This window comes from Pelophylax lessonae, assembly GCF_965119305.1.
Source record: "Pelophylax lessonae genome assembly, chromosome: 7".
Classification (NCBI taxonomy): Eukaryota; Metazoa; Chordata; class Amphibia; order Anura; family Ranidae; genus Pelophylax; species Pelophylax lessonae.
This window is the reverse complement of record NC_138774.1, coordinates 273,780,842-273,800,263: the sequence shown is the minus strand read 5'-3', so window position 1 is coordinate 273,800,263 and position 19,422 is coordinate 273,780,842. Positions and strand designations below refer to the sequence as shown.

The window sequence follows — 19,422 nt, the reverse complement described above, 5'->3', positions numbered from 1 at the left end:
TCCACCCTGTACTGCGATGCAGCGCATAAATACACCACATTACAATACAGTTCCAATCATACAATAAATACATTCACCCTGTAGTATGATGCCTAACGTAGTGTGTGAAGCAAAAATTCCCCTAAGCACCACGTCATGCAAGACGCCACTTACCCTGAAAGCATTACCCTCCTTTATCAATATGAATATGCCAAAATAAAAAAACCTTATTTAATCTCAGTGATATCATCTGTGCTTCTCTGTGCAATGCAAGTAGATCATGGATGGTGGCAGGGGATGCACATAGCTTCCTTAACAGCTGTCATAGGTAAATCTCACATGTGATTCTGAGCCTCCATAATTGACAATACTGTATCCAATGAATGAAAGGGCTGGGCCAGGGACAGGACAGTTCAGCTGGGGAGCAAAGCACTAGATCAGTGATTGTATTTCCAAATCGTGAAAATGGGAGGTAGGGAGGGGGCAGGGAAATCTGAGTTAGTTTAGGGTAAAGGTAGGCTTTAAAGGGATTGTAAAAGGCAGAAGTTTTTATTTTTTTATCTTAATGCATTCTATGAATTAAGATAAAAGCCTTCTGTGGGCAGCAGCTTCCCCAGCACCCCCTAATATTACCTGAGCCCCATCTCTATCCAGCAATGTTGCAGGAGTGTCTCAGCTGCCCAGGACTCCCCTTCTCATTGGCTAAGACAGCAGAGCGGGATGATTGGCTCCCACTGCTGTCCATCAAAGTCAGTCAGCCAATCAAGAGAGAGGGGGCGGGGCGGGGCGAGTCGCAAGTCTGTGTCTGAATTGACACAGGGAGCTGTGATTCGGCTCGGGTGCCCCCATAGCAAGCGGTTTGCTGTGGGGGTACGCAACGGGAGGGAGGGGGCCAGGGGTGCTGAAAAGGGACCCAAGAAGAGGAGGATCCTGGCCACTCTGTGCAAAACCAACTGCATAGAAGAGGGAAGTGTAACATGTTTGTTTTTTTAAAAGAGACTTTACAATCACTTAAACCCCTTAGATTGCTATATGTTGCTGTGCTTTGATTTGGACATAATTATAAGTACAGCAATGTGGAAGCCTGGAGACACTTTTTGATGCCTGTAATAAAAGTCAATAGAAAAACCTCCCAAATGCTTCTTAGCGTCAGTAGAATGTTTTAGAAGTAAATGAGAAGCTTCTGTTGTTGATTTTCCTTATTCGGTCATATTTCACTGCTAAGAGGTACCAGAAAAGCACTTGAACACATAAAAAAATATGTGTCATTACTCGATGAACTCATGGGGAGATTGGATGGCCACTGTATGGACTATCCCAAATAAAGTATGTGTTGGGTAGCGGATTTCAGAGGAACTGCTTTTAGGCACAGCAGGCCTATGCCTATAGGTGGCTTTTTTTTCATTAAAAGAGAAGTTTGGGATTTAAATAAATAAATAAATCGATCCAAACTCACCTAAGTAGATGCAGCATCGATCCGATGCTGCATTTGTCCCCTGCCACCTCTACAGCAAGAACTGAGCAATCAAAGCCAGCTGATCACTGGGTTCTCAGTCTTGAGTGAGCGGAGAGCCAGTGACTGTCATTCACTTGCTCTCTGCTCTGCCCCTCCAGCGCTCACTGGTGTGCTGGGCTGAGGAGGGGGCAGGAGCAGCTGGCTCATCCAGATATCTGGGTGGATCCCGACATTAAAGTTGGGATTGATCCAGAGCCTGGAACGGCTCAGTGACATCAGCCGACAGCGGCTTTAGCCAACTGACAGCTGAAGACGGGTCACAGGAGTGCAGAACTAAGTGCGCTCCTATGACCTACAAGAGAAGTAGGGCCAAAAGAGCTTTGCCCCTATTTCTTCTTTAAACTGGTTGTAAACCCCCCTGTAATGTTTGTACCTATATATGTAAGCATATGTTAAGGCTTACCTATACTGTAAGGTACTGTAAATATCTCCTACCGTTTAGGAGATATTTACATTGCATTCAGCTGATGATGTCATCAGCGCATGCGCTTAGAAGGAACAGCCGCCCGTGCCGTTTTGTCAGAGCCCTGTGCCGCGACTGGCGGCTCCCACGCGGTTTCGGCCAGTAGCACAGCCAGAGTCCGCAGACCTCGAAGGAAGATGGGCAAAGATGGATGCAGCCTCCAGCAGGGACAACGGGCTTCATCTGCAGGTAAGTGTCACATAATGTGTTCGTATGCATTGCATACTAGCACATTATGCATTTACTTTGCAGGTAAAAAAGAAAACTTTTCCAGACTTTACTTCCTCTAATATAAATACAGTTCTATAAAAAATATAAAAAAAGTATAAAAACGATAAATACAGTTCTCTTATATAAATTACACACTGCCACAATAATCTAAACCAGGTTGGAATCCGTAAAACAAAATGTTCTGTTTGAAATGTAAGAAGTACTACTTTCGATGCCAAAGGGTGAGTGCCTAAAGGATTCAGTGATGGAAAATTGGGCTCTGTGGAATCCTGTATCTTACTAGTACTAATAATGAAATTGTGGAAGGAAAAAGAAGAGTATGTGAAGTCACATACGCATGCAATTCCAATAGCCTGCACACGGTCTATTTCATTGCCTGTCCAAATGCTCCTCAAACAGGGACTGCACTAGAGAAGTGTCATTTTGAATGACTGAACCCTCTTGCCTCCGTTACTACCAGCTGCCTGCCCTGCAAATATATCATGGCTTTTGCCACCTGCTACTTGAAGTACCATATGCGTGGTACACAACCATCAGACGACACCAGATAATGGTAGCCTTGGCCCTCCCTTGTCAAGGCCCATGCTTTTCAGTTCATTGGCCCCCACCCAGAAAGGCCCTTATTGTGTGTCCCCAGAATGCATTAGGGACCTTGTGGTATAATTCTTTTATGTATTCCGCTTTGGAATAGGCTGGTGCTACACAAAAAAAGTCAGAAATTTGACATCATGCCTTGGAATTAAACTGAGTGGGCCCCATCAAAGGCTGCAGAGTAAAAAAAAAAAAAAAAAAAAAAAAAACCTAAATATTTTTCACATCACTAAATTTTCTTTAATTTTCTTAAGCCCCGGAAGATTTTACCCCCTTTCCGACCAGGGTTTTTTTTGCGACTCGGCACTGCATGACTTTAACAGACAATTGCGCGGTCGTGCGACGCTGTACGTAAACGAATTTCACGTCCTTTTTTTCCCACAAACAGAGCTTTCTTTTGGTGGTATTTGAACACCTGTGCGATTTTTTGATCATGCGCTATAAACAAAAAAAGAGCGACAATTTTGGAAAAATAACAATATTTTTCACATTTTTTTATATGAAATTCCCCCCCCCCCCCAAAAAAAATGTAAAAATCTAAAATTTTTAACATTTTCGGCCAATTTGTTTTATGCTACATATGTTTGGTTAAAAAAAAAAAAAAAAAAAAAAAAAAAAAAAAAAAAAAAAATCGCAAAAAGCGTATTTTGATTGGTTTGCGCAAAAGTTATCGCGTTTACTAACAAAGGGAAAGATTTTTGTCATTTTTTTTTTAACACGTAATGGCGGCGATCTGCGTTTTTTTTGCGGGACTGCGACATTGCGGCGGACAGATCGGACCCTTGACTGACATTTTTGACACTTTTGGGGTTACCAGTTACATTTCTACAGTATTCAGTGCTATACATATGCACTGTTACTGCAAAATTACACTGGCAGTGAAGAGGTTAACTTTTTTTTGCGAGGGAGGGGTTATGTGTGTCCCTAGGGGCGTGATTCTAACTGTGATTGGCTGTGGCTTGAGGTGTAGGAACAGTGATCAACGGTCCTACATAGTAGAACCGTATAATCACTGTTCATACACAGGGGAGAATGACAGGCGGCTTGTTTACATCAGCCGCCTGCCTTTCTCCCTCTGCACCGGCGATTGCCGAGTGACCGGCGGACATCGGGTCCGCCGGTCACACACGCGCGAGCGCGCGGGGGGGGGGGGGTCCGTGACCGCGCGCTCTCTCCCTAGACCCTCACAGGCTAGCGACGCATCGCTCTGGCTGACTGCCGCAGTAAATAGTCGTGCGGCGGTCGGCAAGCGGTTAATAAGATTACAGCACATTGGGCACCTCCTACCCAGCAATCACAAATGTCACATTTATTTAGGGACTCTATAATCTTTTTTTTTTTATGTTATTTTTATATAATACAGATCAAAGTAATCTGATTTAAACAATCTCATCTAAAAGGCCTATTGACATTTGAAAAAGTTTGTTTCTATGTATAGTTTGTAATTATATATGTACATGGGTGCAGCCATATTTGCTCATTACATAGGGAGGCTCTACTTCCCGATTTGTAATCCTGCACACTGGTTATGCTTTACTACTCCAGTGTCTCTATACAAGTCTACCAGTCAGGTCTGACTCATTGAATAAAATGCACTGCGGTTGATATCGTAATTGGATCATGCTTTGCTGGGGGTTTTTTTCGCCTTCCTCTGGATCAACTGCGGGTGTAGGATTGTGTATATGGGATTGTATGGTTGGGTTTTCATTACTGTTTTTTGTTTCATTTTTTTATTGGTTGAGCCAGATGGACTTGTGTCTTTTTTTCAGCCTGACTAACTAACTATATGTAATCTTGAAAACCTTAAAAATCTCAATAATATATGCAGTAAACATAGATAGCCATTAGAAATATCTACCAATCTCTATATTTAAAAGACCGCTGTACATTTTAAAAAATAACCCTTTTAAGCACCACCAACCTCCTCCTCAGGTATGAACATGCAGTGCAGTTCCCCTCTACATTGCCCAGCTTTCAATGGTGGTGGACAGCATTTTTTTGCATTGTCGTTTTTCAGCGTTTTTGAGCATTTTTTGGCATCTTTAACTAAAAATCACCTCTCTGCTACTTTAGTAATTCCCACTTTCCCACAATGCAATGCTTGCCAGACAATGCTTGCCAGAATTGCATCGCATGAGTGTTCACACCCATGTGAGAAGATTTAGGTGCAGGGAAAAAAGGGTCCTACAACATTTTGTGCAAATGTGGACCCTTTTTTCCTCGGATCAAAATCACATTGCATGGGTGTGAACACCCATGCAATGCGATTCTGTCAAGCTCACTGCATTTTGCAATCTGTTTCGGGGTGTCGCTCATGGAACATTAAGCCCCCGTTCACATCGGGCAGATTTGACATGCGAGCATGCCAAATCAGAGCCTATTGCCGGCAACGTCACTATCCAAATTGGTGCAACCCTGACTTTGCGGCACCGCACCGATTCCTCAAAGTAGTTTCTGCACTACTTTTGGCAACTTCAGGGCGATTTCAATAGACATCTGTGCATGAACCCGTACAGATGTCTGTCAAATTGCCCCTGAAGTCGCAATGACATGCGAGTTTGAAATCGCGTGCGTTCAGCTAAATGATTTCAAACCCGCCCTCAGTGTGAACCGGTGCCGTTGCACAAATCGCATGCCAAATCGGCACAATCTCAACGAAGGCTTCGTGTTCCATGAACAATACCCTGAAACAGATTGCAAAATGCAGTGCGCTTGCCAGAATCGCATCGCATGGGTGTTCAGAAAAAAAAGAGAGATGTGTGGAGAAAAAAAAAAAAAGGGTCCTACAACATTTGGTGCAAATGTGATACAATTTGAGCCATACAAAACATAAGGCTCAGATCGCATCGCACAGACATCACATGTGACGTGCACAGGAATGCGGTGTGTTTTTGGTGCAAATCACATGCAGTGTTAAGCATGCAGTAGTGTGACCCCAGGCTATGTTCCATCAATGACACCTCAAAACAGAAACCAGGCTTAAAAAAGCAATGGAATGTAAAAACGTCAAAAAATGCCAGTTAGCAGCGTTTTTTGGCGTTTATCGATGTTAGATCGTTTTTAAAAACGTCTCTCAAAACCCACTAGTTGTCTTTTTTTTACAGCCAGAAAACGCTCCTGCCATAAACTGCTGATAACAGCCTGTGTATGCATACATGGACACATAGGATAACATGCTGGGGAGTTTACTGGCTACAGAAAAAACGTCTGATGCCAAAACCAGATACATACATATTCGCCAGCACACCAAGGATCTTGCACATCAGTCCGAAGAAACTTTTTATTGCAAAAAGGATCGAATCAGGATAGGTGCAACGTTTCGGAGTCACGCAGGACCCCCTTCATCAGGCAAATGATGACGAAGGGGCTCCTGCGTGACTCCGAAACGTTGCACCTATCCTGATGTGATCCTTTTTGCAATAAAAAGTTTCTTCGGACTGCTGTGCAAGATCCTTGGTGTGCTGGTAAATATGTATGTATCTGTGATAGATCCAGTGTCCAGCTGGTGATCGCTGCAGCACCCACAGCAGATGTGCCTATATCCAGAAGGTGTGCGATGATGGAAATATAAACTATTCTGACGCCAAAACCAGCCGCTGTAAAAACGTCCAGTGTGCATGAGGCTTAATAATTAACATGAAGTTATTTTTGTCCTAGGTTTACTGGCCCTTTAAAACAGCCGCTCCTGCGTTTCTATGAGCATGTTTACAACAGGGAAACATCACTGCAATACATGTTTCACAGTGCTGTAAGATTGCTGAAGACTGTGCTTTGGTAATGTGGATCAGGCACGGTTCTGACAACAGTATAGGCGAACAATATATGCAGATATCCAGCTTTGATATAGCACCGTGTTCCTTGTGGAGAGGGAACGTACGAGGTTCAAAGTGAAATAAAAATATATAGGCTGAATATTTTCCTACACACATAAGTAGCGGGTCTCCATTTCTGTTTTTCTTTCCTTGCAGTCACTTTTATATGGAAATGTAACAAGCGGAGGGTGAATATTTCCATTGCGGATCATTGCAGGAAGACGTAGACACAATAGGATGCGAGGCTACTAGGCAGCTGTTCTCCCTGCCATATAGTGCTGCAGGCAGGAACTGTTCTGTCATGTCTCCTTCCTTCGGGAGCATCTTCCAATCAGGAAGTGCCAGCCCCATGTGACCCCCGGGTCACACACAATATACCTTCTCAATAGGGCTATTCTGTGCTTCCCATCAGCGTTGCTTGTGTCCTAGAGGCACACTATGCTACCAGAAATAGAATCAGAGACCAATGGCACTGCAATATTTTAGTTTAATTAAAGAGCAATTCAAGGCAACAAGTGAAACCTGCAAGCAACGGAAGCGTTTTTAGGATACAAAGCAACTCTGCTAAAGCCAGAAAATACACTAATTTTACCTTAAAGTGGGCAATTACAGAAATCCCCCTCCCCCTTTCATAAATCCTGACTATCCTTTAAAACAGGGATCCTTAATCTCTGGCCCTCCAGCTGTTGCGGAACTACACATCCCATGAGGCATTGTAAAACTCTGACATTCACAGACATGACAAGGCATGATGGGAATTATAGTTCATGAACAACTGGAGGGCCATAGTTTGAAGACTGCTGCTTTAAATGATAAAAGGCAAAAATTATACTAAGGTGGCTTTCCCTAGTAAGGAATTGGGGTTGAGGGGTCCAAGCGTAGGTCCACATTAAAGCGGAGTTCGCTGAGTTCCACCCCCCCTCCAAAAATTAAATGTCAGCAGCTACACATACTGTAGCTGCTTACTTTTAATATTAGGACACTTACCTGTCCTGGAGTCCAGCGATGTCGGCACCGCAGCCGAGGTTTCCAATCATAATACGCTTATTGGGATTTTTTTTTTTTTACCAAAAACATGTAGCAGAATACATATTGGCTAAATTGATGAAGAAATAACATTTTTGTCATTTTTTTATTGGATTGTTTTTTTTTTTTTTTAAATCTATTGTGTTTTTTGGTTTATAGCACAAGAAAAAAAAACAAAAAAAACGCAGAGGTGATCAAATACCACCAAAAGAAAGCTCTATTTGTGGGAAGAAAAGGCATACATTTCAATTGGGTACAGTGTTGCACGACCGCGCAATTGTCAGTTACTCAGTGCCATATGGCAAAAAATGGCCTGGTCATGATGGGGGGGGGGGGGTAAACCTTCTGGAGGGCAAGTGGCTAGATTCCATAATTACTGGAACAAGCCTGCAGTAAGTGAAGCCACAAGGACATCAGATCTCTTGATTTGCTTCTTTTTTTTTTAACCAAGCAAAGAAGAGCACATCATACCCTGGTTTGGGGTGAAAGGGTATCTAGCAAGATCCTAAACATTATTAATTTTTTTTTCTTTAAAACAACTCAATTCATACTTATCTGATCTGTGCAATAATTTTGCAGAGCAGCCCCAAAACTACTCATCTGGTGTCCCCCGTCGGCACTCCTGGCCCCTCCCCCACTGTCCTGTGCCCCCATAGCAAGCAGCATGCCTATAAGGGCACTTGTGTGGGCTCCCTTCCCAGCCTCTCTATCTGCGTCCCTTGACAGACAGTGGGACTCGGCTCCGCCCCCTAGTCACCAGGTGTGATTGACAATAGCAGGAGAAAATGGCTCCCACTGCTGTCTGAGCCAATGAGCAGGAAGAAAGCAGACGGAGCTTCTGCTCTCATGCACATCTCTGGATTGAGATTGTGCTCAAGTAAGTATTTGAGGGGCTGGGGGAGGAAGAACAACATGCAGAAGGTTTTTATAGTTTAATGCATAGAATGCATTGAAGTAAATAAACCTTATTTCTTTAGAATCACTATCTTAAAAAAATATAAAAAAAGCCTACATTCTTAGGCAGAGCAACATATCTTTTACTTTTTTGATTTCATCGAGAGCCATAATACTCAGAGGGGATTTTATCAAAACTGGAGCAGCGGAATCTGGAGCAGCTGTGCATGGCAACCAACCAGTTTCTAGCTTTCTTTCTCATAGCTTAACTAAACAAGCTGAAGATAGAAGCGGAGGCTGCCATGCACAGCTGCTCTGGATTCCGTCCGCTCAAATTTTGATACATTTCCCCCCAAGGAAGCCTTAATTCAGCAAGATTCTTGGTATTTAGGATGGTTTAAAAGGTAATGAATTAAGAGATTGGCCAACTTGATTCCATGCAGACTGGTATGCCTGCCCACCTCCCTCCTTGACCCAATGGGTGGCTGGTGTTCCCCTTACAGATGAGTCCACCACTATCATGTTTTAACCTGCATGTGTCGCAGTGTCCTCTCGCAGTGTTGGTGGAGCATTTGGGAGTTTTTTCCCCCTAGCTTTGGTTGGTCCTTTCCTCACAAACCCACTGCCATCCATAGTATGTACAATAGAGCTTGCATGCTGGCTTTTTGGAGACCAAGTGAGCAACTCTCAGCTTTCCTGAGCAACCACTTGAAGACGTTTATCCAATTCGAACCCAAACTCTCAAAAAATAGCTGTAGGAGTCCCCCATCACAGCCATTTTCTACTTACTAGCTGTCACAAAGACATCCATAGTCAGAAACTTTGGTGAGCAGTTTTAGATTATTTTATTTCTTTGGAACCAACAAGAAGAGGACTGGGAATGTTTGGTCATAGAAGACACCTAACTGGCCTTTCTACGGCAGGGACAGTTTCCTCTAAAGAAAACATACCACTCCAAATGAGTAGTGATGCCATAGTGACTGGTGGCCAAGGTGGGTGTTAAAGAACATAGTTTATTTTAACACACCTTTTTAACCATAGGAAACAAATAGTAGATTAAAGGGAAAGAATTGTAAACAAAAAAAAAAAAAAAGTTGTTTTTAGAGCTAAACAAGATAACGGCTCCACTGTGAAAATTAAGTGTAGTAGCCTAAATAAAATACTAAATGAGGTTTGAATGGCAGAGTATCTCTACGGAAGGCCACCAGCCCAAAGTATATTATTTGTACTCACCTGAGAGGAGCAAATGTCTTCCTGCCACCCAGTTCACTCCAACCAATGACATTACCTGTGTTGGCTGGCACCAACCAATATATTACCCGTGCTACCAAGACATAAAATGTATTGTGGTACACATTCGGAAATGTTCCAAAAAGTATAATCCCCTCCATCCCATCAGAGTGTTCATTCAAGCCGTCTTTCTCTATTCAGTTCATAGGCATAAGCAGTGTGATGTAGAATAGAATCTAGAAGTTGGGTCTGCATTGACCTGGGTGTTTGTCACTTGTGGGCCATTCAGAACAAATGGCGTTGCAACCAGTTTCCATGGCTGGCCATACACTAGTAACATTTTGTTCAAAAGTTTTCATTTAAAGAACATTAGTTCAATTTTGAAATTGTTCGTGGGGTCAAATTAGTGTTGACAAAGCAGGATAGATAATTTTCCTTAATGCAATTCCTTTTTTTGTTTTTTTTTTTTTGTTTACAAACTTTTATAGAGAAAAGTTTACATGACAACTTGAGAGGTAACAATTAGACCCCGTTCACACAGGGGCGACTTGCTGGGGCGACCTGTGAAGTGGCGGTGCACCACGACGTCGGCGCGACATGCACGGACTTCATATAATTGAAGTCAATGCAGGTCGCCTCCAGGTCACTCCAAAGTAGTACAGGACCCTTTTTCTAAGTCGGAGCGACTTGTGTCGCTCCTATTAGAACGGGTCCTGTGCTAATCTATGGCAGGCGACCCACCGCGACTTGTCAGGCGACCAAGTCGCCTGACAAGTCGCGCTAGTGTGAATGGGGACTTATAGTACATAAATCGATATATATGAAATTCCAAACAATTAATAAAGTATCAAAAATACACACTGTATAATTATGTTACTTCTCGATTTAAAGGAGTTGTAAAGTCAGGAAGGTTTTATATCTATATGCATTTAGATAAAAAGCCTTCTTGGTGTAGCAGCCTCCCCAGCACCCCCTAATACTTACCTGAGCCCCATCTCTATCCAGTGATGTCCACGATTCCCTCGGCCGTCCTGGGACTCTCCCTCCTGATTAGCTGAGATACAGCCGCAGCGTCATTGGCTCCAGGGGCTGTCAATCAAAGTCAGTGAGCCAATCAGGAGAGAGAGGGGGTGGGCTGAACGGCAGCTCTGTATCTGAATGGACACACTGAGCTGCAGCTCAGCTCGGGTGCCCCCATAGCAAGCTGCTTGCTGTGGGGTCACTGGATAGGAGGGAGGAGTCAGGAGCAGAAACGAGGGACTTAAGAAGAGGAGGATCTGGGCTGTTCTGTGCAAAACCACCTGCACAGAGGAGGTAAGTATAACATTTTTGTTATTTTTTTATTCTATTTTTTTTAAACTAGACTTTACAATCACTTTAAGAAACAGAAGTACAAAACCGGGTAGAAGAATAAAGTTACATTCACATAATGTACTGAATGAGTATATCATAACTCTATCCTCCCTCTTATTTTCCTTTTTAAAGAAGAGAAGAAAAAAAAAATGTAATGTTACAAAATGTAATCTAATTACCGTTTGGATTTCTATAGAGAGACCAAGAGTTCCATTTAAGATTGAAAGATCTCTTTGTATTATTACGTGTATGAAAGATTTTTTCCATATTCATAAATTTCATCAATCCTAGCAATAATTTGAGGAAAAAGAACTACAGCAGTTTTCCAATGAAGTGCGATTGCCTAGTGTGTTGCTACTCAAAGTTATTTCTAACAGTACATTCACACCAAAATCGAAAGCTAAAAGTAAAATGTTTTTATAAGTACTTTCGAACAACGTTCATCAAGTAATCAAATGTGTTCATGAGAATTAGGAACGTTTGATAGAAAAACGACTAATGTATGGGCAGCTTTAGACCCAATGGCATTGCACCATAAGGGGCTGAGTTTTTCTGAGTGTTCTGACAGGCTGGAAAACTGGGTTTTTGACTTACCGTAAAATCTTTTTCTCTTAAGTTAATTGACGGACACAGTTCTCTGATCCATATTAGTAGGTGGCCTTCTTAGTATGGGGACTGGCCTCGTGAGTTAAACGCCTCGCCAGGACGCACACGACAGGGTCTAGGCTTATTTCTCAGTGTTCCTATTTGGCCGACAGCCCCCCACTTCGGTGGCGTGGGGTCCTGTCAGGAGATGGCACCCGCCTGTGTTCCTGGTATGGTGACTAAACGTTCCCCCCCCTTCCCTGGCGGATTTTGGGGTGGACACGGGCCCCCTCCCTGGAATGGTCGGACCCTCAACAACAGGATAGAGGGAAACCAAGGAGTGTGAGGGTCCGACCATCCAAGGGAGGGGGCCCGTGTCCACCCCAAAATCCGCCAGGGAAGGGGGGGGGTGGGGGAACGTTTACTCACCATAACGGGAACACAGGCGGGCGCCATCTCCTGACAGGGGGGGGGGCTGTCGGCCAAATAGGAACGCTGCCACATTAGCCTAGACCCTGTCGTGTGCGTCCTGGCAAGACGTTTAACTCGCAGGGCCAGTCCCTGTACCAAGAAGGCCACCTACTGATATGGATCAGAGAACTGTGTCCGTCAATGAACAATACAGAAATGTCTTTTATAAATACATAATAACAATGACCCGTACGGATCCTCAACAGGCAAGAAGTGCTTGGTGACGTTTACTTTCGAAAGCAAAACAGTTTAGTACATATGGTGTATTGGATACTATGTAACTAATGTAGCATAGGTTCCTACTATCAGTTTCTGCTGCACTCCTAATTTAAACTGGTTGCTGTGGGAAGATGCCGATGGATCCTATTTGCAGTGACATAGTAGTAAGCTTTATAGGAAAGAAGTCGCCTTACCTGTGTTATAAACTGGATGCATTCCAGGAACATAAAATCCTTGCTATTCTCATTAACCACCCTCTCGTCCACAAAATGCCTGGGCTCCAGCGTAGAATGGTCTGCAAAATATTGGTCATAGATGAACTTATGTTCCATAATCTGGGAAACAACCAACGTACGTGCATACCCCGCGCTTATAAAAAACATACGGCAGATGCATTTGCTAGGCCAAATATTAAAAGAACAAACAAAAACTGGTTAGAGGTCTGCAGGGATTATCCTACAAGAACTGTACTCAAGATGTTCAAACACAGGGTCTACAATTCCTATTTGTGGCTACCATATAAATGTCTTAGGCTGCATTTCACACTTGAGCGTAGCGTTTTACCACGTTTTTTACCGCGATTTTCAGGCTTTTTTTCCAGGCGTTTTTGGAGGCAGGCATTGACATCTATCAAAAATGCTGGTAATCAGCCCAAAAAGAAGCTCATGTACTTTTTTCAGCTACAGGCGTTTTGCAAAACGCTCAGATGTGAACAGGGGCCATTTAAATGAATGGGGTTTTACTTGTTGGGCGTTTGGAACCTTTTTTTTGAGCGTTTTTGGAGCTGAAAAACATTTGAAAACGCCCAGGTGTGAATGGAGCCTTAAAGTAGACCTCCAGCTAGCTAAACCATTACATACACTGCTGATATGCACATGTAAGCTGTTCACCAACCAAAAGATCTGTAATGCTTTTGATCAATCTTGTGATTCCCCCACCCCTGCCACACTATGCAGCCAGAGATTGAAACCATTTTACAAAATCTGCAGTTTTCTCTATCACCCAGAATACTTATTGCACTATGAATTGTATAAGTATTGCTTCCTGTGTAGGCTCCTACTTCCTTTGCAGGGACCCTCGAACTACGGCCCTCCAGCTGTTGCGGAACTACACATCCCATGAGGCATTGTAAAACTCTGACATTCACAGACATGACTAGGCATGATGGGAATTGTAGTTCCTGAACAACTGGAGGGCCATAGTTTGAAGACCCCCTGCTTTAAGGGAATACTATATTGAGAGAAAAGCTAGAGAATGCCATATTACTTGCCTGGTTTTCAAAACAGGGAGCAAAGCAATGGCAAAATGCATATTTTTTTTGTGCAGGTTTCCTTAAAACTGAATTGTGGTCAAAAACAATATTAGGACATGTGTACTATAAAAATAAATTGGCACTTATAACATTTATGCTATGTTTGTAGTCTGCAGCGTTCTGTAGAACTGTTACTTTCCTTCATACAATATAGTAAGCGCCAAACATATAGCGCTGAGAATTACACTTTCAGCTGGAATACAGTTTTGATAGCACATCGCACACTTTGCAGCTTGTTTGCATTTAGTATGGGTCTTGCATTGTTTTTCCAGCATACAAGACATTTTGTGATTGAGGAGGGGAGGTTATGACGTTCATCCACACCTCCTCCTTTCATATTTGCTGAATAGAGGGGGTGGAAAGCAAGCAACCAGCTATCAGATCTGAAGGGTTTGTCTCAATGCTAGAAGTTCAGTTATTGCTATACTATAAAGGGTGAATGAAAGTAATAGTTTTAGAGATCTGCAGCCTGCACACACGGCACACACTTCATTAGTGCCAATTTATTTTACAATGTACATGTCCAAATATTGTCTTTTGGGCAGAGTTCTGCTTTATACCCAACCTCTACTCCCCCCCCCCCCCCCTCACCCTAATACCTGTAACTTGAAAGGATGACAACACTTAGCAATGCAATAGACATTAAAGAAGAAGTCCACCCTAACACTAAAATCCCTGCCCCTGCATCTACAGACCTCCATGAACTAACACTAACCTATCTAGCCCTGTAAAGAAAAAGTCAGTATACATACCTGCACGTGCAACCCCAGGATCGCTCCCACGAACCGCCATACAAGTACGGCGATTTGCCGACCTGCCGCCGTATAAAGGCAGGGACTGGTCAGCAAGTGGTTCAAGTAGAAGTCCACTTTAACATTAAAATCCCTGCATCTATAGATCTCCACGATCTAACACTAACCTATCTAGCCCTAAAAAGAAGAAATCAGTATACTTACCTTTTTTTTGAAGCCAATCCGACCCGATCCCACAGTGAGCTGTTAGCGGAGGCTTCGCTATGGAGGCGGGTGCAGAGGACACAGCCGACAACGGAAGCCCCATAGAACTCCCCATTCATTTCACAGCTGTTGTCGGCTGTGTCCTCTGCAGAGCTTCCAACTGCTGGAGCTCAGATCGGATCTGATCGGCATCAAAAAAAGGTATATATACTGATTTCTTCTTTATGGGGCTAGATAGGTTAGTTTTTAGATCGCGGAGGTCTATAGATGCAGGGATTTTAGTTTTTATGGTGGACGAACACTTTGACTCATGGCACTACTCCTCCCAATCTTAGCCTGATTTGTGGTGTGCAGAAATTATAGGGAAAGCGGGGGGGAGTTTATTATAACATATATGCGGACTTTCCCCTTTAACCTCCCTGGCGGTCCCTGAGTGTGGCTCAGTACTTTTGGTACTGACAATTAACCCCGAGCCACACTCGGAAATACCGCTAGGGAGGTTAAGACGGAAGGTCACCTAAAACCTAAAAGTGGAAGTACTGCTCTTCCTTCCCCAACCCCCCCCCCCCCCCCCCACTGCCTTCAGTGAGAACATTTTTTTCCTTTTTTCTATCAGAGGATACCTACTTCGAGGAGGAACTACCCCCCCCCCCCCCCACTTCCACTTTTCTCACCTAGGAGAGAATAGTGGAAGTTGGCCGCCAATCCCCCCCCTCCAGCCCACAACCTCCTGGGACCTGTCACATCACCCAGGAGGCTGTGGAACAGTCTGTAAGAGCAATAAGCTGGCTGTAAATCAACAGGGAGTCACAGTCGGCTTCCCACTGTCAAGAAGGCAGTGCTGGGACTCAAAGACTGGAGAAGAACCAGCCTGTGTGAAGACAGCGCTGATCTCCTAAACTGGTGAGTATCTGTTCATTAAGGCCCTGTTCACACCTGAGCGTTTTTCAGCTCGTAAAACGCTCATCTCTGAAATCTCAAAACGCCTAACAAGCAAAATCCCATTCATTTCAATGGCCCCTGTTCACATATGAGCATTTAGTCGCCTGAAGCACAATGCCTGAGGTTTAAAAAAAGTACACAAGCTTCTTTTTTGGCAGATTACAGGCGTTTTTGTTAGATGTCAATGCCTGCCTCCAAACACCTGCAAAAAACGCCCGAAAAATACCTGAAACACCCAAAAAAAACGGCTGAAAATGATACGCTCAGGTGTGAAGGGAGCATAAAAGTCAGCAGCAAGAGTATTTTTTTGTATGACCGAAGTTCCTCTTTAATAACTGCAACATGTAAAAAAAATTTAAAAAAAAAGAAAACAACTGTCCTACAAATACAGTTATTTTTACCTACAAGCTGAGCGCTGCCCCATATAAAAGGAAGAAACTGAAAGTCATCGAGGCCCCAGACCCCTTGGCTGCCTGCAGGCTCCATTCTATAGGTTTTCTGCAGCTTTCGCATAACTTCAAGGTAACTGCAAATATAAAAGAAGAGCAGAGGGAGAGAAGACATCAAAGTAATGCACAGACAATGGTAACATTCACGGAGCAATTACTACAAGCTACCAAAGAAGGCCTTTTACGGAGCACTTTGGTGGTCATGCACAGGACCCCAGTGAATGGGCCTAAATACTGGACCTCCAGATCTTTCTTGAAGAAGTAATCATACACTTAGAAGGTGCCTTAACATTATATATATACACACACACACACACACACACACACACACACACACACACACACACACACACACACACACACACAATGTGCACCTGGCCAATCCCTACGCTGACTGTAATAAAGATTACCAAACTACTTCTACACAGTTAAGAAAGAAAAAAAACACAAATTTGGTTTTCCCAATTCTCCCGTCTGTATAAGGCTTAGTATTTTCAGGCACATAATTAAGGCTCCATTCACACTACCGCGACTTGTCAGCCTCACAAGTCGCGGCCCCTCGCGGTCCATGCAGTGCTACAGGACCCGTTCTAATAGGAGCGACACAAGTCGCTCTGACTTAGAAAAAGGGTCCTGTACTACTTCGGGGCGACCTCGGAGCGACTTGCATAGACATTCATTATATGAAGTCCGTGCAAGTTGCGCAAAGTCGCGGTGCACGGGACTTGTGAGGTCGCCCCCGAAGTCGTGCCGCTGCAGTGTGAATGCGGTCTAAAGTGATTCGAAAAGGCTGTTATTTAAAAACAAAAAAACAAACAAGTTATATTTACCTGCTCTGTGCAATGGCTTTGCACAGAGCAGCCCCAATCCTCTTCTTTTTGGGTCCCTCACCACCTCCGGTGGTCCTGGCTCCTCCCCCTGCCGAGTGCCCCCAATAGCAAGCCTCTTGCTATGGGAGCCCTCGAGCAGGCTTGCTCCCGAGCCATGCTCCTGTGAATGGTCATTGTCCATTCACAGAGTGCAACTCGGCCAGGGGAGGACTGGGCCAAGGGGTAGGGGGGGAATTGCCCCCTGAGCCGCTCTGATGTCCTGAAAAAAGGCTGCACTGCTTCTGCCACAGAAATGCTTAAATGATTCCTGGTGAAGAGAAGTAAAAAGTCCCCGCTGTTGACCTACTGAGTGCGGGTTGAAGACAAGGACAAAAGCGCAGGCCTCCGCGCGCCCCCCCCCAGCATGGATGGTGTAAACTGTGTCTGAGCAGAGGTCGGTTCCATGTCCCACTGGAGGCTCTCCTCCCCCAGGCAGCCCCAACCGAGCTGCTCCCTCCAACGGCCCCCTGCTGGCTAGGTCAGGAACCCGAATTCGGCCGTTGAGTAGAGAGTACATGCAGTGGAGCTTCAGTCTGGAATGGGGGTCAGGAAGAGCCCAGGAAGAGGGGGGGGGGGGTCGCTACACCATGGGCCTCTGGTTTGTACTTGCCCCCTGGGCCGAAAGTTGCCAGTCAGCCCCTGAACTTGGCCTTACCCCCTGCTGTCTCCCCATTGGCTCACAGGCTCTGATTGACAGCAGCAGGAGCCAAAAGCTACCACTGCTGTGTGAGCCAATGAGGAGAGAGAGAGACTGCTCTCATACACATCGCTGGATCGAGATGGGACTCAGGTAAGTATAAGTGGGGCTGAGGGGAAAGCTGCACCTAGAAGACTTTTTACCTTTATGCATAGAATGAAGGTTAAAAAAAACTTCTGCCTTTAGAACCACTTTAAATTTACACACAAAGTTTATACTGTAACATATAACAAAAGAAAGTTTAATATGGGTACAGTTGGTAAGGTTGAATAAAGACACCAGTCCATCCAGGTGTGTGTGTGTGTGTGTGTGTGTGTGTGTGTGTGTGTCACTACCACTTTCCATATCCCTGTACAATTTGTTAGCTAAGAAACACATCTAACCTTTTTTTAATTTGTCTACACTCCCCGCTGACACCACCAACTGTGGAAGGGAGTTCCACATACTTACAGCTCTAAAAGTAATGTTTAAGCAAGTAATAAGATTGAACCACCTCTTGTCCAACCTCACTGTGCGGCTGTGTGTCTTCTATAGGAGACCACGGGTTGACAGGTTTCCGCTGAGCGCAAAGATTTCTATATTGCAAACCAATCGCCCTTTAAAGCATCTCTTCCCCAGAAAGAATACGTTTATGGTTTGTTAGACTGAGGTCTACCAACCCTCTTATTAGCTCATTGGCTGCGAGTGCTGATTGGATGCCAATCAGCAGATGTTTTTCTGGCTTGCCTGTTGAACAAAAGCCGGACGAACGTTCGTCAGGCTTCTGTCAGAGAGGCTGCTGTACACACGGGCCGAATGTCAGCCAGTTTCTGTTGAACCACCCGATTAATGGCCCGTGTGTACCAGGCTTAGGAGTCTGCTAGCCTTGTTTACTGCAGCTTGGCATTTGCAAGCTATTGCTCAGCCTATGATCTACTAGAACCTCCAAATCCTTTTCCAAGATCACAATTTTGAAAGATAAATAGGTATTTTCTGTACTTGCTGAAAACTTTCTTATTCTCAAAAGAAAACTAAAGCAGCTCTCCCCTCTAAAGCTGACCATTCACTGTTAGTTTTTTTCCTTAAACCAGCGAATTGAATGAAAAAAAAAAAAAAAACAACAAATTCCTCCATCCACACAAATGAGGTGGATGGAGAAATCCCCCCCCCCCCCGTATGTCAGAATACATTGAGCAGCAGACAGCTACAGCTGATTGGCTGCAGCCCCCGATCGAGAAAAGCTTTCCAACACGTCCCTATGACAGCAGTTGATCAAATGATTGGCTGCTGTTGAGCGCGGACTGCCACATGCTGATCACAATTCAGACAGTCTCAGCTTCATTGGCTGAATTGCAATCACTGTATGGCCGGCTGTAGGATTGGTAAACGGCAATGTATTACATCTTGTTCCTGGGTTTAGATCTCATTTAAATTACCAACTTTTAAGTAAACAATCTTTCCCTATTTAGGTAGTTTCTTTGCATGAATAACTTCCCTGAGAGTTGGCAAGAAAAGGTCAGAAACAAGTATTATATAGCAGTTTGACCCATTCTCTAAGTCAGGGATCCTCAAACTATGGCCCTCCAGCTGTTGCGGAACTCAAAATTCCCATGAGGCATTGTAAAACTCTATTCACAGACATGACTAGGCATGATGGGAATTGTAGTTCCTGAACAACCGGAGGGCCGAAGTTTGAACTGAAGACCCCTGTGCTCTAAGTGAAAGGTGAGGGTAAAGGAGGGAGTTCTCGTCAGATCAGAGATATCTGGGAGCACGTGGCAGAACCCTTTTTGGCAACATTGATTCGAAGTTCACAGTGGGCCACAGATTTCTAACCAATTCTTCCAT

At 44.1% G+C, this 19,422-nt stretch overlaps 1 protein-coding gene across 1 annotated transcript in view; it reads right to left on the bottom strand.

The window, feature by feature from the left end:
- PTPA (protein phosphatase 2 phosphatase activator) overlaps positions 1-19,422 on the bottom strand; it is a 206,325-nt gene that overhangs the window by 65,670 nt on the left and 121,233 nt on the right. Inside the window, exons 7-8 of the mRNA XM_082263098.1 lie at positions 15,982-16,106; positions 12,565-12,665 (exon numbers count right to left, since the gene is read on the bottom strand). Of these exons, the coding sequence (XP_082119224.1) occupies positions 12,565-12,665; positions 15,982-16,106 (226 nt within the window). The remainder of the gene's footprint in view (positions 1-12,564; positions 12,666-15,981; positions 16,107-19,422) is intronic.